Source organism: Lepidochelys kempii, chromosome 6 (genome assembly GCF_965140285.1).
Source record: "Lepidochelys kempii isolate rLepKem1 chromosome 6, rLepKem1.hap1, whole genome shotgun sequence".
Taxonomy (NCBI): domain Eukaryota; kingdom Metazoa; phylum Chordata; order Testudines; family Cheloniidae; genus Lepidochelys; species Lepidochelys kempii.
The window spans coordinates 14,857,225-14,883,149 of NC_136385.1; the positions used below are offsets into that span (position 1 = coordinate 14,857,225).

Below are 25,925 nucleotides of genomic sequence, written 5' to 3' on the forward strand. Positions count from 1 at the left end.
TTTCTGCAGGAAGATAAGCCTCAGGGTATGTCTGGTTTAGTTTTTAGAAAGTAAAGGGACTTTTCCATCTCAGACTCTACAGTTCTGGGCTTTGGCAAACCCCAATTCATCTTTGAGAGAGGAAATACACTAATGGTGCAATCCAGAGCGCATGGAAGTTGATGATGATCCCATTGGGGTCTGGCTCAGTGTACAGTGAGTATCCTGTACTGGTGGCGATAATGGATTGTGTGTTGGCCTTTCAGAGCTTGGAAGATATTGAAAGGCAGTGGGTTTGACACACATTGCTGATTCTTACCCATGGAGAGAGCAGTTTCTGCATGGAGTGCAGATAAATGATTTCCTCTGCAGCAAGATATTCTAGCCTGTGTTATGCATGTGACCAGATGATCATAACAATCCCTTCTGGCTTCTAAATCTATTATTCTTACTATTTGTATTTATGACAGTGCCTAGAGGTTCTGGCTGAGATCAGGGCTCCATTGTGCAGAACGCTGTACAGACAGTCATGGAGATCAGGGCCTGTTCTGCCGGACTCTGCATGGACACAGTAAATGAGATTGGGGCCCATTGTCCCAGGCACAGAGTCATAGGCCATCCCTGTCTGAAATGCTTGCAGTCTAAACAGATGAAACAACTGAAGCTGCATCATTATCCTGATTTTGCAAGTGAAGTCTGAAGAGGTGAAATGACTTAACCAAGGTCACACAGTGAATCTGTGGCAGAGCAGGGAATTGACCTTGGGCCTCCTGCATCCCAGCACTGATCCTTAACCAAATTCTTTAGGGGATAGGATTATGTTAGCCTTGGGGAAACTGAGGCACAGCTCAGCATTGCTTCGGCCAAGATTGATGCTGAAAGAGGGGAAATTGAGGCACAACTCTTCATTGCTTTGGTCAAGACCGCAGCTGAAAATGGGGAAACTGAGGCAGCTGAGGAATACTGCATAATATGTGATTCCTATGCAAGATTGGAAAAAGCCCCTGATACGTGTGCAGTAGCCAGGAGGCCACTGCCTACGATAGAGGCCCCTTTTCAGAGGGTGGCCATAGATACTGGGGACAGCTCAGTCAAGGGGCTCAACAGCAGCGATGGATGATTTAGGCTCAAGCTTGTGAAGACCAGCTGTTTTTCATTGTGGTGAAATATTTGCTGCCAGTTTGCATCCAAACTTCAGCATAATAGAATAAATAGAAATAAACCTATTTCCCACCAGATTCTTCACATATGTGGGTGGTTCTAGAATGGAGGTATTCCCACAAGCTTGTCGTTTGTCTCCTGCTTCTAGGAAGCAAGGCCAGATTCCTGGGAAGGCAAAGATGGGATTTTTTGCATAGGGGGATGGAATGTTTTTCTGTCTCAATTTGCTATATCCCTGTAACCCCTGCAGCACCCCTTTCTGGCTGGGGGGAGGAGTCCACATGACTCACCTTCTTTGATGTTTAGTAGAAGGAGACATTTCGTTCCTATGAATAAAGCAGCTAGGAGAGGTGGGAGGGAGAGGTGAATGTGTCTGGGAATGCAGAGTGCTGACTGTTAAACTCATGCATCTGGTGCTAGCCACGGTCCGAGACAGGATACTGGACTAGCTGCACTGGCTCTGATCCAGTCTAGCTGTTCCTGTGTTCTGATGCAGCCCCGGAGGGAAGGGGCCTGGCTGGCTCGATGGTGGGAAATGGAATTACGGTGTCTTTCTCCTCTTGGGGGTGCTGGATCCCATGTGGCCCCCAGGGGCTGGGACTAGTTGGCTCAGGGGAGTGGGGAATGGGACATAGTGCCTTTCTCCTCCAGGTCCCCAGCTCCCATCCAGCCCCAGGAAGATAACGCAATGATGGGGATGAGTTTACCATCCCCCAGGTTACCGCTGTGCTGGTCTGTGTCTCCCTCTAGTGACTGCTCCGCAATGAGGTTTGTACGTCCAACAGTGTTTCCAGCAGGGGCAGGGCTAGGTGGGGGGCGGGGAAGGGGACTTGCTGGAGCTATAGTCACTGCAAAATTTGCATATCCCCCCCCCCCCCCGCAGCAGCTGCCGCTCTCTGGCCGCCCAGCTCTGAAGGCAGAGCAGAGAGAGCAGCGGTTGCTGGCTGGGCACCCAGCTCCAGCAGCAGCGAAGGAGTAAGCCTGGGTGTGGGAGCTGGTGTGCCTGAGGGTAGGCCCTGGCCCCTGTCTCTGCCTGCTGGGGTACACTGCCCAGGACAGGTGGAGGGTCCAGGGCTCCCCACAGCAGCCTGGACTAACCCACTCTGGCCTGGGCTCCTGGGCCCCACCCCTCGTGGTTGCTGCTCCTCGAGGGCTCTGCTGGCCCCAGAGCTGAGTCGCCCTTCCCAGGCAGCTCCTACTGGCTGCGAGTAGCCAGTGCCCGAAACTGCCTGGCTCTGGCTTCCAGCCTCTAACCTGGCCAGGGGGTAGGACCTCGGGGGGCGGGGGAAGGAGAAGGGGAGACCTTTTGAGAAGTAGCAGGGGGTGGGGCCACAGAGAGGGGCAGGGCCTCATGGTGAGGGGCACAGTCCCCCCCCTTCTGTCTAGCCCATCTCAGCCCCCCACCAGGAAAAGGCTGGCGGCGCCCCTGGTCTCCAGCTGGCAGACACCACCTCTGAAGTACTGAGCAAGGGCCATTTGCACTGTGCTCCCCAGGGGAGTCAGCAGGCAGCCCTGGCAGCCCCAGGCCAGAGCAGACTGCAGGGCTAACGTTTAACCCTGGCCTTTGGCCGATGCCACCTGCGGCTTCTCTGCCTCCCGCAGGGCTGGTTAAAGCTAAACCCCAGGGCTGGGTGTGGAACAGCTGAGCCCAAAATGGGGCCCATTCCCTGCTCTCGCCCCAGCTGCGCCTGCTCCCGGCAGGGGGTGAAACCCTGAGTCCAAAGGAGGCTCCACCGCTCAGGCTCGGGGCTGCGCAGGAAGCCAGGCTATGCCCGGGGTGGCAGAGCCATGCTGAGCAATCCCCCGTGAAGGCAGGGGCAGCCACTGGAGCTGGCCCACTGGTGGCAGCAGGGGGCACTAGGGATCAGGCCCATGATTTTGGGGGGCTGTTAACGATCCTGATTATTGCCCTGGCCTCATATGAGAGGAAGAAAACAGTGGACTGGGGGGTGGGGGGGTGGGTGTGTGTGGGACAGACCCATCCCATGCTACTCCAAGCCTCTTCTGCTTCCCCTCAGCAGGTTGGAACTGGCCTCTATGATCGCCCAGTTCTGAGCCAGGCCACGGCATGCCTGAGGGGACTCACCACACCTCCCACCCTCACCTTTAGCCCTGTTTCGCCACCCCCTCACTTCCCTGGCTCCAGCCCCCCTCCCGCTGCATGGGTTCCTGCCCATCCTCCTCCCCCAGGGCCTCCCCCAAGACAGCCCCTACCTCTTCACTCTCCCACCCTACACCTGTCCTCACTCCTGCATTGCTCCTGCTACTGCAGTCGACTCAGGTTGCACCTCCCCCACAGCACCTGAGGGGGTCACTGAGTGCACAGGAGAGCCAGGTGCCCCGCTCTGTGTGCTGCTGCCTGGCACCACAGCAGACAGGAGTAACAATTGCAGGGAAAATCTGACTCAGCCCCAGACTGGAGCACGCTCAGTCACCCTGTGGGGCGGGCCCATGGGCACTCTAGTCCCTTCTAGGAGCTGGGAGGGGTTGGAGCATGCTCAGTGTGGACAGAAACTTCAGGGAATTAAAAAGGCCCTACTGAGCGTGTGCAAACTCAGATTCTCCAAAGGCTTATCACTTGGCCAGATTTGGGTGGATTTTGATGGGGATGGCAAACGGCACTTCCCTTCCTCCAAGGCCACCCTGCTGCTTGGGGGCGCTAGAACCTTGCAAAGAAACCGTTGTAGAAATTAACCTGGCGAAACAACACCTTTGCCCTAGCCTTGTTCTTGGGAAAAGGCTGAATGGCTGAAATGTTCCAAAAAAATTTCTGCCTGAGGCAGACACCAGGCTGGCCTGGAAAGTTTCAGCCTGAATGGTCAGTTTTTCAAAGTTATAAGAAAGAAAGAAAAGACGTGCACTGGGAAGTGTCGGGGAACCTGGATAATAGGTGGTGCTACCAGATAGTGCTCCCAACACCCAGCCCAGCCCCTCCATCACAACACAAGGGTGATGTCCGCCTGGTAACACCCATCCCATCCCTCATGGCACACACCGTCATATCCATTCAGACTCTGTTTATTCCCTCTTAGCCCATGGCCCACCTGGCTCATTCTCGCTGCAGGCCGGGCATGGAGAATGTGTGCTTCTCCATCTTGGCAAAGGCCACCTTCTTCTCATAGTAGGCAGCCTCGTTGATGAAGGCTGGGTAGATGGTTGTGTCGTCCTTGTACAGGATCTCCTCCCCACTGAAGGTCTGGAAGATTGGGTCCCCGGGATTCAAGGGGAGGAAATCCTTATCCTAAGGGTGGAACAGGTTGGTGATTGGCTGGGGCTGGAGTAGCCAGGAACTCCTCCCCCACAGCCAGTGCTCTTGCCCTGCTCCCTACAGCACCCCCTGCTGGTTGAGGCCAGGATCCCCACTGTCCTGGCAGTACTCTCTGGTAACCAAACATTTCATTAGATATGTGGCAAGACCCCATGCAGGTCACAGTGCCTTGTGAACTAAGCCCACCCCAACTCATCTCCCGGCTGTCCAGTGTCACCCAGCCTGATGCTGTATTGCTACAGTGTACAGCTCCCTTGAGCCTGAGGGCTGCATAACCAAGAACATGGAATCAACTTCACTCGCCCCGTGCCCCGGAATAAACCCAGCTTCACCCCGCTGAGCTTGGGGCTAACTCTGGCACTGCCTTGCCATGGCGGAGCCTTTGGGGTACAGGCCTCAGTTGCACTAAGGCCCCTTTGTGCTGCTCAGTAGTAGAAACAAGAGCAGAGTTATCCCAGCTGCTCTAGAGCTGGTGTAAGAGCCCTGCTCCCAGCCCCCACTATGGGCTAGACTGTGTGGGGGTGGGGTGCATTATGCTCTGGATATTCTCTGCCACCCTGGGACCATGGAGAGCAGAGGGTAGCTCACAGCAGCCCTTAGGCTGCTTTAACCCACACCAGCGACCAGGCGCACAACCCACAATGCAGGGAGCACAGAGGTGGTTTAAAGCCACCCTCCCCTGCCCCCCCAGCTCTACCCAGAGCTCAGAGAAGGGCTGAGAGAGAATCTGGGCTAGTGAATCAGGCCTTGTCGTTGCCAGGCTGGCTTTGCGCACACGCTGGAGCTACAGCTGTGATCCGTCTCTCCCAGAGAGAACAACAATGCAGGGTGCTGGGACTACCCTATTCCAAGCCCACACCCACCTGCAGCTTGGGATGCACCATGGCTGAGATCTCCCCATCAGGGTAGCGGGGATAGTCCATGAGCCCGGTGATCTTGTAGGCTTCAATCTCAAAGGCAGGGAACACTGTGCCTATGGGGCAAAGGGGGCAGCAGAGAGCTCAGAATGGGGGGGCACTGCATAGGAAGGCTGCTCTCCCCCCCGCCCCCCCAGTTAATTACAGGCTCCCACCGCTGTGGCTGGTGAGGAAGGTGACCTCCTCAAAGTATTAATATGGGAGGAGGGCCTCACCTAGGGTGACCAGATGTCCCGATTTTATAGGGACAGTCCTGATATTTGAGGCTTTTTCTCACCCACCCCTAGGGCACTGCAGAGCAATGTGTGATGGGATAGCTCAATTCATCTCCAGGGTGATGCCAGGTGGGATAGCTCATGGCTCCTCTGGGATAACTCACCCTTGTTAAAGAGTTCGATGAAGTCCAGTGCGCAGGCCATGAGGGCTCTCATCTGAGCAAACAGGTCAGCTCTCACCACCCTCTGGGGCTGTGGCCCCAGCTCCAGCGCTGCAGGGAGACCACAGAGACCCAGTTACAGCTTGGCTACCGCGCCCTCCCCAGCACTTCTCCCCAGAGCATGCTGCAAGGAGTCCCCCAAACATGCCCCAATGCCCATTGCTACCCCCGGGGCCCTGCCCCAGGGGAGAGCATCACCCACCCCCTCCCTCAATCACAGCTATGCCCCAGGTGCCTGCTAAAATACTACCCGTGTCCTTTCATCCCACTCACCCCCAACCCCGACCTCACACACCTGGCCCTCACTGCTCTCAAGACCTGCCATGCATGAGACAGCGGAAAAGGCTCTGGATGGGGATGCAGAAGCCGTGGGGTTCATCCCTGCCTCTGCCATCAACCTCAGGTGTGACCTCCAACCCATCCCTCTCTGAAGGCCTGGCACTCTAAGCCTGGCTCAATCCCAGGTTTTGGAAAAACTTTAACCACCTTGGGGGGAAAACACCAGGGAGGGGGATGAGCTAGCCAAGCTAAAGGGGCAGCATCGGCACAAGAACGAAGGGGGATCACCCAGCCATGCATAAATGCAGGCTGGAAATGAAAGGTGGGGTCTACCCATCAGATCAGCAAGGGTCCAGATGAGCCTCCCAGTGGGGTAGGGGGGTTGTGTAGGGCAATTCCCTGAAATATCCTGCACAAACCTTCTTTCAAGGAAGTTTAACTTAATTTGGTATGTTTAAGCACCTTAGGCATTAGTTGTATTGAAAATGCAGATGTTTGTGTGTTATTGGGGGATGGCATGGAACGTCTCTCGGCGGGGCAGGACTAAGGTAAATCCTGGGGCAAGTTAGGAGCTTCAAAGGACTACTTGGAGCAATGGGCCAGGCAAGACTGGGCATTTCAAGTGAAGTGATTCCCTAGGAAATCTTGAGGGGGAGGAGGATGCAAATGTAACTCCTCTGCTATGCAAGGAGCTTCACCCTGAGAATGGGAACTTTGTCTGCTGATCACTGGTTACATGAGGACAAGAGCAGAGGGCCAAACTGTAGGAAAGAGGGACACATTAATTCATGGGGATGCTTGTTCTGAGTCCCCTGGTGTGATGAACTGGTGACCACAGAAACATCCATGGGTGGGGTCTGAAGGACTGATCACTGGGCAGAGCCGTGGCAGGAGTCGGGAAGCTTATTACCAGTAGTGTCGAGTCTTTTGTTTTAGCAGCTTTTCTCTGTCATGCTTTCACTTTAGGAATAAATGTGCTTGCTTAGAAAAGCAGTGTGATAACTAATTAGGGTTAAGATGGAGCTCAGTAAGTTTGTGAGCATCAGCAGGGATGTGGATTCAATGATCCGAGAATGACTGGAGAAAGGATGGCTACTATCTGCTGACAGAGCACCTATGCAATAATCCTCAGCATGGGGATTGAACCCTTGGCCTCTATAGTCACAGCCAGAAGCCACTACGGTGTGAACTTCAGGAGGCAGCAGCCTCAGAAATCTGTATTTGTGATCGGGACACTGGAGGGTGACAGAGCCCCACACAGCATTACTGCACTCTGTCGAGCCACCCCAATTCACCCCATTTGCCATGGGAGCCCCGAAGAAGCCAGTCTCAGAGCTGGGGCAGGCAGCGCCCTATGAGGGAGGAGGTCATGGTGGGGCTTAGCTGGGAGCAGCAGTGGGAGGGGGTGTGTCTCCCAGGAGAAGGAGATGGGGAGCCATGGGAATGAGGGGAAGAGAGGGCACTGGGAATGGGAGGAGAGAAGCCTTGGGGATAAGTGACTAAGGGACAGGGCTTGAGGGCTGGGGAGAAAAGGGCAAGGGTTAGGAGTGGGGGCAGAACTTGGGGATGGGGAGGTGGGGCTTGAAGGGGCAGTGGGCACTGGACATGGGGCACAGGGGGCAGGGGTGTGAAGCTGCTGGAATGGTGATGGGGTGGGGAGGAGGTGACATAACCAAGGACGTGGTGGGGGGCAGCAGTGCTTGGTGCCAGAGGGGCATGGGAGGGTGGGCTCTGGGGGGGTAGCTGAGCAATGCCATTCCCTGCCCTGGGACAGATTCGCTCACTCCACAGGGCTCTCCCTGCCCCCTGGCAGTGCTCCCTACCTAGCCCGGCTTTGGCCACCGAGTTGATAGAGTAAGTCTCCTCGCCTGGCAACTTGTACAGGTAGATGGGACAGGGGCTCCGTGTGTAGTGCGTCTGGGGGAGAGAGGAGAGGGGTTAGGATGGGGGACCCTGGCCTAATGCAGGGCGAGTGGAGAGATTGGAGGCTGGCCGCACCTGGATGTAGTGGCACATGTGCATGGGCAGCAGGCTCTCCTCTGAGTCCACGATAAGGCAGGAGCCCATGTTGGCCGTGGTGTTGTGCAGGTCAAACATGAAGTCAAAGGCCTGGGCTGAGCCCTTGGGGCCGTAGGTCTGGTTGATCTTGCGGGCCTGGACCACCTCATAGGGCTCGTCCTCTGCCTCTGCAGAGCTGGGATAGGGAGAGATGAGTCACATGGAGCCACCAGGGCCCCCGGAGCCAGGGGATGGCTCCAAGTAGGGCTCACCCTCCCCCCAGTTGCTGGGAGCCTTCTCCACTTCAGTTCACGTTGGTGGCCCCAATCATGGTGTGGGAAAGGTTCTGGGGGGGTCAGTATGAGGGGTGGAGGATCCCTCTGGGGCAGGATCCCTGGGGGGAGTAGTGTGAGGGAAGAGGGGTCCCATGGGGGGTGCAGTGTGAGGGAAACCCTATCCACTTATGTGGGGCATGTGATCAGTCACCCCACACGGTGCTCTCTCATGGGCTATGAAGCCCCAGCTCATGGAAGATCCCTGGGCTTCCCACCACCACCTGGGATAGCAGTACAGAGTGTTGAATGCTAGGATAACTCATCCCAGCCCAGGGAACTGTTGCAGAATGATGCATCATGGGATACCTTACCCGTCACTGGAAGCCTCTCCACAGTGATGCATCATGGGATAAGTTTCCCACCCACTCCCCGAGAACCAGTGCAGAGCGCTGCATGCTGGGACAGCTCTCCCCACCGCCCCGGGGACCAGTGCAGAGTGGTGCGTGCTGGGGCAGCTCTCCCCACTGCCCTGGGGACCACTGCAGAGTGGTGCGTGCTGGGGCAGCTCACCTGAGGAACTCGGTGGTGAAGGTGCGGTTCAGATCCCGCCCCACGTACCGCACACACTTCTCAATGGCACACGGGTTGCCCAGGAAGGGCGTGACGGCAAAGCTGTCACGCTGCAGCTCCATGGGGTCCCGCAGCCAGTGCTTGGCCAGGTAGACGCCCGACATCTCATTGCCATGGGTGCCCCCACTCACGGCCACACGGCTCAAGGGCTTGAGACGGCAAGAGGCTGCCATTCCTGCGGCTGCTCTGCTCCTGTGGGAGGGGGAAGAACAGAGGATGCTGCCCAGGTGAGAGCCCATATGGGATCTTCCCCATCCAGTGGCTCTTCTGCTACTCTGATATCATCTCCACTGGCCTGGCCTGGCCTGGCCTGTGTGTGTGTGTGAGGGGTAACTGTAGGGGACTGATGCCCAGAAGCCAGCTGGGATGCCCCCTGCTACAGTCACCCTCCAGCTGGAGGCCCTGCCGGTATTTTCCCCCATCAGTATTTACTGGGGCTTCAATCCCCCTGACAGCGAAGTGTTCCTCAGCCAGAGGAGTGTGGAGCCCACCCCTGTCTCTATGCCTCTGTGAACAGCTTCCTTTCAGCGGTGTAGGCGTTATATGGGCTTCCCCTTACTCAGCCCACAGACAGTGCCCTGCTCTTCTTGGGAATCTGCTCTGGCAGTGCCCATGCCAGGCTTCACACTGCATGGCAGGGGTGCTGGGGCTGGCCTCCCTGGCTTTCAGCAGGTGCACTGGCCACAGCAGGTTCTCCAAAGGCTGGAACCTATGACACAGGGCAACTGGCCCTTTAAGAAGGAGTGGAGTTTAGGAGTACCTCCAATGGCTTCCCTGATGCCCAGGGGGATCCCTGCCCCTCTTAAAGGGCCAGTCACCCCGTGATATCCAGGCAGCCACACTTACCCACAGGCTGGTGTGGAAGAGCCTCAGGGCGGTCCAGATGGGGACAGAATCCTCAGCAGGATGCTGGGGCCAAGGGGTTATAAGAGGAACATGAAAGCCACTGGCAGGAAGCCAAATCTGCCAACTTCACAAAAAAGAAAAACCCACAAGGATGGGGAGGAGTTTCCAGGCACTGAGACCAAGCGAGCGCAGAGATTGGCCCTCCATCATTCCCTCCTGTGCCTCCTTCCCCTGGGAGCACAGGGCTGAGGAACCACCAGACTGGATCCAACCCACGCCTCATCTAGCCCAGCATCCTGATTCGTACAATAGCTAGCCCCAGCTGCTTCACATGAAAGAAACGCTGCAGTTGCAGGATCACCTGCCCCGCAGACAATGGTCACTCTAGCCCCCAGTTGTTAGAGGCTGCAGGGTTGTGAAGGGTTTAAAGTCCTTACATAACCCTAGTTTATTCCTTGAACATGTATCCTAACTCTGCACGGTCTTTTTTTCCATCAAAATGACTGCCTCTTTTAGAAATCCTGCTAAGCACCAACAATACCTTGTGGCAATGAGTGCCGCAGGCCGATTGGGTGTGGGGTAGAAAGGCGTTTCCTCTGATCAGTTTGGCTCCATTCCTGGGCACGTCCTCTTCTTTTTGTTGCGCGGGGGCGACGGGACAGTGAATGAAACAGGCTAGAAATGGTCCAGCCAAAGGCGTATCCTGGAGTGCTGAACACTCACCTCTCAGGCAGCCGATAAAGGTCCCAGCCCACCTGCTGGTTGTGGGTGTATGTCAAGACAGACCTCCCAGCTTTGATTCTGTCCACTGCCAGTCAAGGGCCGTCAATAACAATCTCCTCGGGCCTCCCATATGTGAGAAGCTGCTCCAGGTCCAAGCCATGGAGCCCCTCCGTGTTTAATGTTTACCTCCCACTGTTGGAACTTGAGTGAATTATACCCCAGGGCTGGCAGCGACCTCTTCACTGAGGCTTTCCCTCATGGCCTCCAGCCAGGAGACCTGCTGCACCTGGTGACCCTAACCCAGATCACAGGCATCTCAAGGGGCCAGATGCTGGATGTACAGTCCCCAGGAAATGAAAGTGAACTCCAGGCCTTGGAAAGGGTTGGGGGAACCCTGAGAGGTTTGGGGAGCAGTGACTGGATTCCTCTGGCTCCATATCCCAGCGTCCAAGGGACAGGGCCCCAGCAGGTGTACACTGGTGTCGCTACATTGGAGTCTGCTCATTTGCACCCGTTGAGCATCAGGCCCCACATGCTTATCTAAAGCCTGCCCAGATCTCTCAGTGCCCCCCTGTGCCCCGCATGCTCTCCCAGCCTGCCCCACACAGGGAGATTGGGGAGGGGGGAATGAGCGGGAGCTGGTGGTGGGAGCTGGTAGAATAGACAGGAAGTCCCTGCAAACTTGATTTCATCCCCCTGCTGTTCCTGCCCTGCCCCTCCACTGTCCACAGGCCCCCTTGCTGGTCTGCTCTTGTCCCTCACTACTCTGGGTGAAGTAGCCACAGCCAGGTCTTCTAATGCAGCTTAGGCCCGCCCCGCAGCTGCCCCGCTATCCAAGCCCTGGCCCCTGCAGCTGTGCCAATGCCCTTCAATCCTGACTCACGGCCCCCCATTACCCTAGCCTTGGGCTCCCCCACTCTGCTGAAGCCCCTCCATCCTGACCCACAGCCTCTCCCCCTCGATCTCTTTGCCAGGTGGGAGCGGCACTAAGCTCGTTGCGAGGGGCAGGGCATGTTCCCTTCCGCCTGGGCATGCAGCTGCAGCCGCCCAGAGAAAGCATGACACAGCAGCTCTAAGGGCCCCAAGGCCGCCTCTGGTTCCGAGGGCATGGAAGACCCTAAGGGCTGCTGGGGGTGGGAGGGAGAACAGGAGAAAGCCGGAGGGAAACTCCATCCATGAGCTTGATGGGAGCTGGGGGTGTCTATAGCCAGACCCACTGCTATGGCCTTGACTCCCTGGGAAAGTACAAGTGTTGAGATGCCTGCCCCCTGGTGGCCCTGAGGGTGCATTGCCCTCAGCTCCCTCCCTTCTATCAATCAGTTACTGACCGCAGAGTACCTCAAGCAGAGGGAGGTCTGATGTATTAGCTCTTTGAGAGAGTCTAAACCCCTCTTCATTAGGGTCCCTATAGAGGCTCAGTTTGGCCCTGCCAATCACCAGCCCTGCCCCTGGAGCTGGGTTGGTACAAACCAGGCAGGTTCCTGTCATGGGATGGGATGGGATGGGATGGGATAGGATAGGATAGGATCGGGCGGGGCGGGGCGGGGCGGGGCAGGGCAGGGCAGAGCCAGGATGGGTGCTTGGGGAATCCCTCCCCCTAGACCCACTCTCTTTTATCTGCGCTCTGGTAGCTTTGCAGGCTCAGGTGCTCCTCACCCAATGAGCTGCCAACCAGCCACCTAGATGGTTAATCACTACAGGTGGGCTGAGTTGGGCTCGTTCTCTCTAAAGAAGCCAGCCTTGGGTAGATTGGGCCCTGTCTCCTCTTGAAGGAACCTGCTCCCTTGTACTAAGACCCTGGGGGTGTCCAGCTCTTCTTTGAGCAGCCCCTCACTCTATTCCAGCCCCTGGAGTCATGTTGTTTATATTCAGGTAATCCACTAGTCTTAACAGTAAGTCATCGCTAGTAACTTAATGCCCTTCGGTGTGAGCTACGTAGTTAACACATAGACAAGAACACCACAGGTGTCTGGCTGAGAGGGACCCGGTGGTCAGCGCCTACAGTCCCTTCTCCCTCTCCCGCCAATGGTGCCCATGCTCCCTGGGAAGATGAGGCACAGTCACCCACTTTGGTGGCTGCGTTGTGACCGTCTTCCTCCCCACGTGGGGAGTTAGCTTGCCCAGGCTGCAGTGCCACAAAACAGCCACTATCCTTGGCGCTAAGGCGGCAGAGAGACTTAAAGGGTCAGATCCTCAGCTGGTGGAAATTGACATTGCTTCATTGACTCCCATGGAGCGACAGCTGATTTACCCCAGCTGGGGATCCGGCCAACTGGCTCCAATGACGCTACGGCTGATTGACACCAGCTGGGGATCTGGCCTTATGGGTGGGATAGAGACTGTATTTCCTTCACATGCCTGCAGGGGGCGTTTCTCCATGGCAGAAGTCAAACATTTTGTCCCGGAGGCAGGGGAGCGGGAGGGGCAGTGTGTGGTGTGGTGTGGGCAAACTGGTGGGCTGCGTAGCCAGTCAGCAGCTACACAGAGGCTGTCAGTCCCTGGGGATCTCCATGCGGCCTCCTCACTGGAGCTTCCCTCACAAAGAAAGCGGGATCGCTGCTGCGCTCTCCCTTCCTGCTAGTCCCTGGGGCTATTTAGGTATCCTTTGGGCCAGTGAATTGGTGTCACCTTCCCATTCTAGGCTCCTTCACCAGGGGCCATTGCTCAGTTCCTGGCACGCACAGCCCCTGCACCAGTCACCTTCCCACTCTGTGCCTCCTGTACCCCAGCGCCCCGCACCAAATGTGCTGCAGGGAACCTCTTCCAGCTTCCCGGCCCTGTGACCTCAGGCCCCATAGCCACTGAGGGCTACTGCAGGGCCTGCCTTTCCTTGCCACCTGGGCTTCCTCACTCTCATCTCAGTCTCTCTGGCCCTGTTTCACCAGTAATGAGAGCACCCAGGATGCTGCAAAATTGGAGAGGGTGCCGGGAAGAATTGGGAAAAGGCTTTGATGGTGGGAAAAAATGCCTGACAATGAGAGACTGAAAGAGCTCCGTGTGTTTCGCTTATGGAGGAGAAGATCCAGCAGGGTGGGGTTCTGGTGACAGCGTCTCAGTACCTCCCTGGGAGAAAACACCAGCTGCTCTCTGAGCAGAGAATAGGCATGACAACCAAAGGCTTGGCGCTGAAGGCAGACACTTCTGACTAGAAACAAGACACGGCTTTAACAGCGAGGGTGGTTAACCATCAGAACAGACTGCTAGTGGATTCTCTTTTTCTTGGTGGCATCAAAACCAGCCTGGAGGCCTTCCCGGAAGATGCTTTAGCCAAACGTAAGCCTCACCTCAGTCCCTGGAAAAATCATGGAGCAGGTCCTCAAAGAATCAATCCTGAAGCACTTGCATGAGAGGAAAGTGATCAGGAACAGCCAGCATGGATTCACCAAGGGAAGGTCATGCCTGACTAATCTAATCGCCTTTTATGATAAGATTACTGGTTCTGTGGATGAAGGGAAAGCAGTGGATGTATTGTTTCTTGACTTTAGCAAAGCTTTTGACACGGTCTCCCATAGTATTCTTGTCAGCAAGTTAAGGAAGTATGGGCTGGATGAATGCACTATAAGGTGGGTAGAAAGCTGGCTAAATTGTCGGGCTCAACGGGTAGTGATCAATGGCTCCATGTCTAGTTGGCAGCCGGTATCAAGTGGAGTGCCCCAAGGGTCGGTCCTGGGGCCGGTTTTATTCAATATCTTCATAAATGATCTGGAGGATGGTGTGGATTGCACTCTCAGCAAATTTGCGGATGATACTAAACTGGGAGGAGTGGTAGATACGCTGGAGGGGAGGGATAGGATACAGAAGGACCTAGACCAATTGGAAGATTGGGCCAAAAGGAATCTGATGAGGTTCAATAAGGATAAGTGCAGGGTCCTGCACTTAGGACGGAAGAACCGAATGCACAGCTACAGACTAGGGACCGAATGGCTAGGCAGCAGTTCTGCAGAAAAGGACCTAGGGGTGACAGTGGACGAGAAGCTGGATATGAGTCAGCAGTGTGCCCTTGTTGCCAAGAAGGCCAATGGCATTTTGGGATGTATAAGTAGGGGCATAGCGAGCAGATCGAGGGACGTGATCGTTCCCCTCTATTCGACATTGGTGAGGCCTCATCTGGAGTACTGTGTGCAGTTTTGGGCCCCACACTTCAAGAAGGATGTGGATAAATTGGAGAGAGTCCAGCGAAGGGCAACAAAAATGATTAGGGGTCTGGAACACATGAGTTATGAGGAGAGGCTGAGGGAGCTGGGATTGTTTAGCCTGCAGAAGAGAAGAATGAGGGGGGATTTGATAGCTGCTTTCAACTACCTGAAAGGGGGTTCCAAAGAGGATGGCTCTAGACTGTTCTCAATGGTAGCAGATGACAGAACGAGGAGTAATGGTCTCAAGTTGCAGTGGGGGAGGTTTAGATTGGATATTAGGAAAAACTTTTTCACTAAGAGGGTGGTGAAACACTGGAATGCGTTACCTAGGGAGGTGGTAGAATCTCCTTCCTTAGAGGTTTTTAAGGTCAGGCTTGACAAAGCCCTGGCTGGGATGATTTAACTGGGAATTGGTCCTGCTTTGAGCAGGGGGTTGGACTAGATGACCTTCTGGGGTCCCTTCCAACCCTGATATTCTATGATTCTATGATTCTAAGCGATGGGACTCAGTGCAGGGGTAAATGGGCCATATTCTCTGGCCTGTGCTATGCAGGAGGTCACACTGGATGGTCTGATGACCTTCAGCTCGCTGGCTCTATAGTGAGCTGCGTGACAGGCTCAAAGCACGAGACGGGCTATTTTTTAAAATCAGCAGATTTAGTTTTGTGAAGGCAGCAGTATTCCCCAGCTGCACCTTCCCCCCATCGTCTCCCAGCAGTAGAGATTTCTCGGTTCCCCATTTATTGTTGTAGTGGATGGAAGTCAGGAAACTGCAGCATGGAAGTGAAAGTCCTGAGCTCGGGAGTCAGGCCAATGCCAGTCCGTGCCATGCCTCCCCATCCCCCAGGGCCTCAGTCCAAGCTGAGAGGAGTCCTTGCTTTGAGTGTGCCCCGGGGCTGTCACTTTATAGCCACAGACTCAGCTCACACAGCCGTAGGCTGGGAGGATTCTGGGGAGATGATGCAGTGACATACATTTGCACTCACTCTGGGGAGTTCTGCACACAGTTAACTGGCCCCTGTAGGCCTGCTGCCTCACAATCATTAATGTATTTATACCCACTGCACCCCTGGGAGATAAGGCAGTGCCATTATCCCCATTGTACAGAGGGGAAACTGAGGCACAGGCACATGTCACACAGGGAGTTTGTGGCAGACCTGGGAGTCAAACCAACATCTCCAGAGTCCTGACCTTAACCAGTGGGCCACTTCAGCTCGCTGCTGTGTGGGTGTGAAACACCCATTAAGGCCAGGGTGGGTGTCTGAGTACAAACCCTGCCCGAGGCCAGGATCCTCTCAGCATTCCCTCAGATGCCACCTGGGAGGTGGGACCTAGAATTTAGGCCACTCACCCCAAATTTCCCCTTCACCCAGCGTGGCCTAGTGGATGGAGACCTGGATTCTATTCCTGGCTCGGCTGCTGGATGACGTGGGTATGTGACCGCACCACTCTGTGCCTCAGTTTCCGCATTGGTAAAAGAGTGATAATAATACTGCCCTCCTTTGAAAAGCACTTTGAGATCTATGGCAGAGAAGAACTAGGGATGAGTATTATTAGAACAGGAGGCTCAGGCCTGGCTGCCCCGCACACCCTGGGGGCCCATCTAGTCCAGACTTGGGTGCTCGGTCTCGGCTGGCATGTAAAGGAGAGAGCAGTGCTATAGCGAGGCAGCGAGGCCATGAGTCGAGCACTGCTCTGCCTCCTTTGCTGTCGGGGAATCACTGTGCACTGACATGGGGCTGTCTAGGTGCCTGTATGTCCCTCACCCCGTGGCACATCACAGCCAGGCGCGAATCAGCGCAGTCCTACGGCCTGGGTTATCCAGGGGGAGAGGCCAGACATTCCAACGAACCCCTCTGGCCTTAAAAATCTACAAATCAGTCATAGATTTTGTCCTCACAATCCCTGCCCCGCCCCCCCTTGAGGTAGGGCAGCAGTGTCCCCTTTTTAAACTGAGGCACGGGGCAGCAAAGTGACTTGTCCAATTTCATACCGGAAATCTGGGTAGAGCGAGGAATGAAACCCCAGTCTCCTGAGTCCCGCACCATGCGGCCCTACCCATTAGTCTTCCTATCAGAATTGGGTCCCTGGTCTCCCATGGTGGGACAGCCTGGAAAACATTATAGTGCTAGACTCCTATTTAGCTGAATAAAGGGAAGGCTAAGGGTGACTTGATCACAGTTTATAAGTACCTACATGGGGAACAAATGTTTAACAATGGGCTCTTCAGTCTAGCAGACAAAGGTCTACCACCACCCAATAGCTGGACGTTGAAGCTAGACAGATCCAGAGGGTGTATATTTTTAAGGGTGAGAGCAGTTAAGCACTGGAATGATTTACCAAGAAGCCGTGGTGGATTCTCTGTCACTGGCAATGTTTAACTCGGGATGGGATGTTTGACTAACAGCTCTGCTCTAGCAATGATTTGGGGGAAGTTCTATGATCACAATGGTCTCTTCTGGCCTGGGACTCCAGGAACCAGTGAAAAACACAGGGTGAGAGCCACGGTACTATCTCCAGTACACTGCTGATTCTCCTAATAGCAGGGCTAACACGGATTTTATTCGGATGATCGGGAGTTCAGATAATCAAGAGTTCAGGAGCCATTCAGCAGCAGGATAGTCTCCCCCACGGCCCAAGGCTCCTCTTCCTTGCAATCCTGGCTGGTCTCTGCTCCATTATCCAAGTCCTCTCCTTGTCCCCCACCAGGAGCTACATGCAGCAGAGGGCATGCCATGTAACTCATCTCATGTAACTCATGCCAGGGGGCTAGGAAGGGCTTCAGATAATGCAGAGGTTCAGCTAATAGAGTTTGGCTCCATGGGAGTATACTGTATCTGCTTCTATGCTCCCACCCCTGTTGTGTGTTTCACTGGGTCAGCTCTGTAACAGGGACAGGGGGCTGTGAGCAGCTAAAAATGGAGCCGCCGGTGCCCTGGTTACTTAGATCACCCAGGACACCAGGTGTGGTGAGAGTAGGAGGGAGTTGGGTGGCTTGATTGGCTGTAGCAGGGTAGAAGATCACTTAGAACTGTAGGGAGCCTGATGAGCTAAGGACATAATTAGCTCACCAGCTGGAGGACCCAGGGAAGAAAGCCAGCCATATGAAAGGCTGACCCAGGGAATACCAACGTGCATGGCAAATGGGGAAGGAAGGGAAAGGGGAAGTGGGGGCGGCAGGGGCCATGCAACGGTAGACAGTTTCTCTCTTTTGCGTGGTTTCACTGTTTGCACTTGTTCATGCACCTTTTCTTTTGGCAAGGTTGTGTTGTTACTGGTGATTTGGTGTGGTAATGGCAGTGGGCCCACCTGGCAAGGGGTTTATAGACATCTCCAACAGGACTTCACACCTCCAAAAGCACATTCAACAATCATTCTGCACCGGCTGAGAGTGTAATCTGCCAGGGCCTCTGATATCAGGATTCATAAGGCAAAACGGGATATACTGGGTCCCCCAGAATAACGGCGGGGCCAGTAATTCCATTTAAAACAAAGTCCATTGGTGGGAATAGTATCCCAGCCTATCTCTGAATATAGATTGCCGCTCAGTGAAAAATCTCGGCATCATGAACTTTTCCAATGCACGTTTCAGAGTAGCAGCTGTGTTAGTCTGTATCTGCAAAAAGAAGAGGAGGACTTGTGGCACCTTACAGACTAACCAATTTATTTGAGCATAAGCTTTCGTGAGCTACAGCTCATTTCATCGGATGCATTCAGTGAAAAATACAGTGGGGAGATTTTATATACACAGAGAACATGAAACAATGGGTGTTACCATACACACTGTAATGAGAGTGATCAGGTAAGGTGAGCTATTACCAGCAGGAGAGAAAAAAAACAAACACCTTTTGTAGTAATAATCAATGTGGGCTACTTCCAGCAGTTGACAAGAACGTCTGAGGAACGGTGTGTGTGTGTGTGTGTGTGGGGGGGGGGAATAAACATGGGGAAATGGTTTTACTTTGTGTAATGACACATCCACTCCCAGTCTTTATTCAAGCCTAAGTTAATGGTGTCCAGTTTGCAAATTAATTCCAATTCAGCAGTCTCTCATTGGAGTCTGTTTCTGAAGTTTTTTTGTTGAAGAATTGCAACTTTTAGGTCTGTAATCGAGTGACCAGAGAGATTGAAGTGTTCTCCGACTGGTTTTTGAATGTTATAATTCCTGACGTCTGATTTGTGTCCATTTATTCTTTTATGTAGAGACTGTCCGGTTTGGCCAATATACGTGGCAGAGGGGCATTGCTGGCCCATGATGGCATATATCACATTGGTAGATGTGCAGATGAATGAGCCTCTGATAGTGTGGCTGATGTGATTAGGCCCTGTGATGGTGTCCCCTGAATAGATATGTGGGCACAGTTGGCAACGGGCTTTGTTGCAAGGATAGGTTCCTGGGTTAGTGGTTCTGTTGTGCAGTATGTGGTTGCTGGTGAGTTGGGGGGCTGCCTGTAGGCAAGGACTGGGCTGTCTCCCAAGATTTGTGAGAGTGTTGGGTCATCCTTCAGGATAGGTTGTAGATCCTTAATAATGCGTTGGAGGGGTTTTAGTTGGGGGCTGAAGGTGACGGCTAGTGGCGTTCTGTTATTTTCTTTGTTAGGCCTGTCCTGTAGTAGGTGACTTCTGGGAACTCTTCTGGCTCTATCAATCTGTTTCTTCACTTCCGCAGGTGGGTATTGTAGTTGTAAGAGACCTTGTAGGTGTTTGTCTCTCTATATGAGGGGTTGGAGCAAATGCGGTTGTAGCGTAGAGCTTGGCTGTAGACAATGGATTGTGTGGTGTGATCTGGATGAAAGATGGAGGCATGTAGGTAACTATAACGGTCAGTAGGTTTCCGGTATAGGGTGGTGTTTATGTGACCATCACTTATTAGCACTGTAGTGTCTGGGAAGTGGACCTCTTGTGTGGACTGGTCCAGGCTGAGGTTGATGGTGGGATGGAAATTGTAGACATCATGGTGGAATTCCTCAAGGGCTTCTTTTCCATGGGTCCAGATGATGAAGATGTCATCAATGTAGTGCAAGTGGAGTAGGGGCACTAGGGGACGAGAGCTGAGGAAGCGTTGTTCTAAGTCAGCCATAAAAATGTTGGCATACTGTGGGGCCGTGCGAGTACCCATAGCAGTGCCACTGATTTGAAGGTATACATTGTCCCCAAATGTGAAATAGTTATGGGTGAGGACAAAATCACAAAGTTCAGCCACCAGGTTTCCAGTGCAGCCCATGCTGACATTCATGAATTCCCTCTGTGGTTCATGAGTGCCAGCATAGAATCATAGAAGATTAGGGTTGGAAGAGACCAACCCTAAGGAGTTGGGGTCATCTAGTCCAACCCCCTGCTCAATGCAGGACCAACCCCAGCTTAATCATCCTGGGCCTTAAAAACCTCTAAGGATGGAGATTCCACTACCTCCCTAGGGAACCCATTCCAGTGCTTCACCACCCTCCTAGTGAAATAGTGTTTCCTAATGTCCAACCTAGACCTCCCCCACTGCAACTTGAGACCATTGCTCCTTGTTCTGCCATCTGCCACCACCAAGAACAGCCGAGTTCCATTCTCTTTGGAACCCCCCTTCAGGTAACTGTAGACTGCTATCAAATCCCCCCTCACTCTTCTCTTCTGCAGACTAAATAAGACAAGTTCCTCAGCCTCTCCTTGTAAGTCATTTGCCCATGCTGATCATTGGGGTGCATGGGACCCCAGTAACAAATGAGTGTTGTGAGAATGCGCAATTAATCAACGCAACGCTGAGCTGATGCGGCAACTCATGGTGTTGGACTCCATCAGGTGGTCGAGGGATATCTATCTAGAACACATCATGGGACATCAGCAATACCAGGAGAGATGAACTGGAGCCCCGATTGGAAGCAAAGTTGGGAAAGTATTGGACATATTTCCCTAATGGATTGTATTTTCTAAGGGATAGCTGCAGGAATCAATTAATTTAGAACAAGACTTAACTCAAGCCTACAACTGAATCACTGTGCTGCCCTAGAAGGCCAACATGCTATCCAGTCTGCCACAGAGCCACCTAGAACATGCTGCTTTAACCCTTCACTTAGGGAAAATACACATCCCCAGGCATTAACTGAGTAATTCCAGGGCTTCTTTGACATTAGAGGGACTCAGGCCATAGCTTGGCTGTCAGCATGGATAGGAGAGGGAAAATGGGATAGGATGGGTCCCTCACAGAGAGCAAGGGAATCCAGAAGCTGGGCTGTGAATGGGCTACAGGGGTTAGTGGTGTTAAATGTCCACGGTGGGGCAGGTGGAAGGGGCTGACAGGAGACAAGGTGGGATTTGCAGCGGCTGGTTTCATCTTTCATCCAAGTAACTCAAATCTCAGCTTTCCCAGCCAGCACCTGGAATTCACTGCCGGGAGCTAGTCTGAGGGAAGAGATAGAGAAAAGCTAAGCCAGACCCAGTGAGTCAATGAGGGGCCGAAGTTAATCACTTACCTCTGTGCTGTTCAGATGAAGACTGAAAATGAGGTGGATCATTGGCTAATCTATTACATTAAGAACTGGGGAACAGGAAAATGGTTTCAATGAATCATTCCAAAGATTCGCTCAGGGGACTGGCAGGCACAGACAGTCCTGCATCCATGGGTATATCTACGCTGCAATTAAAAACTCACAGCTGGCCTAAGGGGCTGTTTACTTGCTGTGTAGGCTCAGGCTGAAGCCCAAACTCTGGGACCCTCCCACCTTGCTGGGTCCTAGATCCTGGGCTCTAGCCCAAGCCTGAAGGACTATGTACAGTAATTAAACAGCCCCTTAGCCCCTGGCTCAGGACAGCTGTGGGTCTTTATTTGCAGGATATGGTCAAATAGAGGCTACACTGGGCTTTGAAAGGGAGAAAAGAACATTACTACCAGAAGTGGGGTTCGAACCCACGCAGACACATGTCCATTGGATCTTAAGTCCAACGCCTTAACCACTCGGCCATTCTGGTGAATACATAACAAAATTTCCATTGCACCATAGAGATTATTACTAAAGCCTGACCACACCACATTCAAAACATTGCCATTATCCAGCAGCCCTTGGGATTAACTGGGTAATTACATGGCTTTTGAAGTTCAAGGAACTCAAGCCCTAGCTTGTCTATCAGCACAAATAGGACATGAAAGGTGTGAGGGGATGGGTCCCGCACAAAGAGCATGGGCGGGGGAGGGGCAGGAGCTGGCCTAAAAATGGGCTACATTAATGGTGAGTTGCATTAAAACTGTACTGTGAGGCAGGTGGAGGGAGCTGATTGGTCCCAGCCTATAGGGGGTGGGGCAAATGTGCTATTAAGTAGGCAGCAGGTTTAAAACAAACAAAGGGAAGTGCTCACACAACACAGTCAAACCTGTGGAACTCGTTGCCAGGGGATGTTGTAATGGCCAAAAGTATAACTGGGTTCAAAAAAGAACTAGATAAGTTCATGGAGGATAGGTCTGTCAATAGCTATTAGCCAGGATGGTCAGGGATGTGACCTCATGCTCTGGGTGTCCCTAAGCCTCTGGCTGCCAACTGTTGGGACTGGATGACAGATCACTTTGATTATTTCCCTGTTCTGTTCATTCTGTTTGAAGCACCTGGCATTAGCCACTGTCAGAAGACAGGCTACTGGGCTAGGCAGACCATTGTGGTCTGGCCTGGTATGGCCATTCTGATGTTTTTAAAGTCTGCTCTATGGACCTAGCAGTCATTCCAGTCTGCTAGCTCAGCCTAGCCAATGGTGCTTCCAGGCTGAAGTCTGGGCTATGTTCAGATTTTGTACTGGCATAACTATTTCAATGAGGGGTGTTGATTCCTTTCATGAAATAATTACACCAGTACAACCCTTAGTCCCTCTAAGCTAGTCTCAATCAAGTGTGAAATTTACAGATTTTAAGACCGGACAGGGCCATTAAATCAACATTACTAGATTGATATCCACAGGGCAGAAAAACTGACTCACTCAGCTCTGTATTGAAGCCAATTACTTGTGTTTGACTAATGCTGATCTTAGAAGGGCATCCAGGTGGGATGGGAAGACATCAAGGAGATATAGGAAGCACTGACCTGCAGGTCTCCTAGCTCCTCTCCCTCTACCAAGGCTCATGCTGCTGGCTCTCCCACTCATCAAATTTACCTCTAGGTAGACCGACCTCTTCTGCAGTGGGGCCTATTCCTGATCCTGAGGGGACAGTACCTTGCAGACTGTCTCTGCTCTAGTTTTGGAGGGTCCCCAGTCAGGATCGGGATGAGGTGAAAGCAGCACGGGGGAAGGAGGGGAAGGGAGTTCTCTCCTGGACCAACATTCACACCCACTTTTCCTCAGGGGGAGATGAAAGAACCACATGGAAATAGGAATTGCCATAGATCAGAACAAGCATGGAGGTGTGGGGCTTCCCAGCCTGGCCTAGAGCTGGAGGAAACCAACTCGGGGCAGAAGTCTTCTTGACCTGCTGCTCACAAACCGGGAAGAATTAGTAGGGGAAGCAAAAGTGGATGGGAACCTGGGAGGCAGTGACCATGAGATGGTCAAGTTCAGGATCCTGACACGGGGAAGAAAGGAGAGCAGCAGAATACGGACCCTGGACTTCAGAAAAGCAGACTTTGATTCCCTCAGGGAACTGATGGGCAGGATCCCCTGGGAGAATAACATGAGGGGGAAAGGAGTCCAGGAGAGTTGGCTGTATTTTAAAGAATCCTTATTGAGACCTCATCCCGATGTGTAGAAAGAATAGTAAATATGGCAGGCAACCAGCTTGGCTTAACAGTGAAATCCTTGCTGATCTTAAACACAAAAAAGAAGCTTATAAGAAGTGGAAGATTGGACAAATGACCAGGGAAGAGTATAAAAATATTGCGTGGGCATGCAGGAGTGAAATCACACCTGGAGTGAAATCACACCTGGAGTTGCAGCTAGCAAGAGATGTTTAGCAACAAGAAGAAAGTCAAGGAAAGTGTGGGCCCCTTACTGAATGAGGGAGGCAACCTAGTGACAGAAGATGTGGAAAAAGCTAATGTACTCAATGCTTTTTTTGCCTCTGTCTTCATGAACAAGGTCAGCTCCCAGACTACTGCACTGGGCAGCACAGCATGGGGAGGAGGTGACCAGCCCTCTGTGGAGAAAGAAGTGTTTCGGGACTATTTAGAAAAGCTGGACGAGCACAAGTCCATGGGTCTGGATGCGCTGCGTCCGAAAGTGCTAAAGGAGTTGGCGGATGTGATTGCAGAGCCATTGGCCATTATCTTTGAAAACTTATGGTGATCGGCGGAGGTCCCGGACGACTGGAAAAAGGCTAATGTAGTGCCCATCTTTAAAAAAGGGAAGAAGGAGGATCCTGGGAACTACAGGCCAGTCAGCCTCACCTCAGTCCCTGGAAAAATCATGGAGCAGGTACTCCAGGAATCAATTCTGAAGCACTTAGAGGAGAGGAAAGTGATCAGGAACAGTCAGCATGGTTTCACCAAGGGCAAGTCATGCCTGACTAATCTAATTGCCTTCTATGACAAGATAACTGGCTCTGTGGATGAGAGAAAAGCGGTGGACGTGTTGTTCCTTGACTTTAGCAAAGCTTTTGACACGGTCTCCCACAGTATTCTTGCCAGCAAGTTAAAGAAGTATGGGCTGGATGAATGGACTATAAGGTGGATAGAAACCTGGCTAGACTGTCAGGCTCAACGGGTAGTGATTAATGGCTCCATGTCTAGTTGGCAGCCGGTATCAAGTGGAGTGCCCCAAGGGTCGGTCCTGGGGCCGGTTTTGTTCAATATCTTCATAAATGATCTGGAGGATGGTGTGGATTGCAGCCTCAGCAAGTTTGCTGATGACACTAAACTGGGAGGAGTGGTAGATACGCTGGAGGGTAGGATAGGATACAGTGGGCCCTAGACCAATTGGAAGATTGGGCCAAAAGGAATCTGATGAGGTTCAATAAGGACAAGTGCAGGGTCCTGCACTTAGGACGGAAGAACCCAATGCACAGCTACAGACTAGGGACCGAATGGCTAAGCAGCAGTTCTGCGGAAAAGGACCTAGGGGTGACAGTGGACGAGAAGCTGGATATGAGTCAGCAGTGTGCCCTTGTTGCCAAGAAGGCCAATGGCATTTTGGGATGTATAAGTAGGGGCATAGCGAGCAGATCGAGGGACGTGATCGTTCCCCTCTATTCGACATTGGTGAGGCCTCATCTGGAGTACTGTGTTCAGTTTTGGGCCCCACACTACAAGAAGGATGTGGATAAATTGGAGAGAGTCCAGCGAAGGGCAACAAAAATGATTAGGGGACTGGAACACATGAGTTATGAGGAGAGGCTGAGGGAGCTGGGATTGTTTAGCCTGCAGAAGAGAAGAATGAGGGGGGATTTGATAGCTGCTTTCAACTACCTGAAAGGGGGTTCCAAAGAGGATGGCTCTAGACTGTTCTCAATGGTAGCAGATGACAGAACGAGGAGTAATGGTCTCAAGTGGCAGTGGGGGAGGTTTAGATTGGATATTAGGAAAAACTTTTTCACTAAGAGGGTGGTGAAACACTGGAATGCGTTACCTAGGGAGGTGGTAGAATCTCCTTCCTTAGAGGTTTTTAAGGTCAGGCTTGACAAAGCCCTGGCTGGGATGATTTAACTGGGAATTGGTCCTGCTTTGAGCAGGGGGTTGGACTAGATGACCTTCTGGGGTCCCTTCCAACCCTGATATTCTATGATTCTATGATTCTATGACAAACCTAGAACAATTATAGAATCACAGGACTGGAAGGGACCTCGAGAGGTCATCTAGTCCAGTCCCCTGCACTCAAGGCAGGACTAAGTATTATCGACCATCCCTGACAGATGTTTGTCCAACCTGCTCTTAAAAATCCCCAATGATGGAGATAACACAAACTCCTGAGGCAATTTATTCCAGTGCTTAACCACTTTGACAATGAGGAAGTTTTTCGTAATGTTAGACCTAAACCTCCCTTGCTGCAATTTAAGCCCATTGCTTCTTGTCCTATCCTCAGAGGTTAAGAAGAACAATTTTTCTCCCTCCTCCTTGTAACAACCTTTTATGTATTTGAAAACTGTTATCATGTCCCTTCTCAGTCTTCTCTTCTCCAGACTAAACAAACCTAATTTTTTCAATCTTCCCTCATAGGTCATGTTTTCTAGACCTTTAATCATTTCTGTTGCTCTTCTCCGGACTTTCTCCAGTTTGTCCACATCTTTCCTGAAATGTGGCACCCAGAACTGGACGCAATGCTCCAGTTGAGGCCTAATCAGCGTGGAGTAAAGCGGAAGAATTATTTCTCGTGTCTTGCTTA

General features: G+C 52.7%; 1 protein-coding gene and 1 non-coding gene across 3 annotated transcripts in view; both read right to left on the reverse strand.

Annotated features, from left to right (window-relative positions):
• Nucleotides 1-4,145: 4,145 nt before the first annotated feature.
• ACY3 (aminoacylase 3) overlaps nt 4,146-25,925 on the reverse strand; it is a 37,888-nt gene continuing 16,108 nt past the window's right edge. The window contains exons 1-7 of one of the 2 annotated variants that reach the window (XM_073350591.2): nt 9,790-9,886; nt 8,884-9,135; nt 8,039-8,234; nt 7,864-7,957; nt 5,705-5,812; nt 5,272-5,381; nt 4,146-4,381 (exon numbers count right to left, since the gene is read on the reverse strand). In XM_073350591.2, the coding sequence (XP_073206692.1) occupies nt 4,190-4,381; nt 5,272-5,381; nt 5,705-5,812; nt 7,864-7,957; nt 8,039-8,234; nt 8,884-9,116 (933 nt within the window). In that variant the 5' untranslated portion in view covers nt 9,117-9,135; nt 9,790-9,886 and the 3' untranslated portion in view covers nt 4,146-4,189. Of the gene's footprint in view, nt 4,382-5,271; nt 5,382-5,704; nt 5,813-7,863; nt 7,958-8,038; nt 8,235-8,883; nt 9,136-9,789; nt 9,887-25,925 lie in introns of those variants that run through there. The other variant, XM_073350590.2, reaches the window with a different exon arrangement.
• On the reverse strand, nt 21,520-21,602 carry TRNAL-UAA (transfer RNA leucine (anticodon UAA)). The gene has a single exon. It is a non-coding gene; the product is annotated as a tRNA-Leu (tRNA).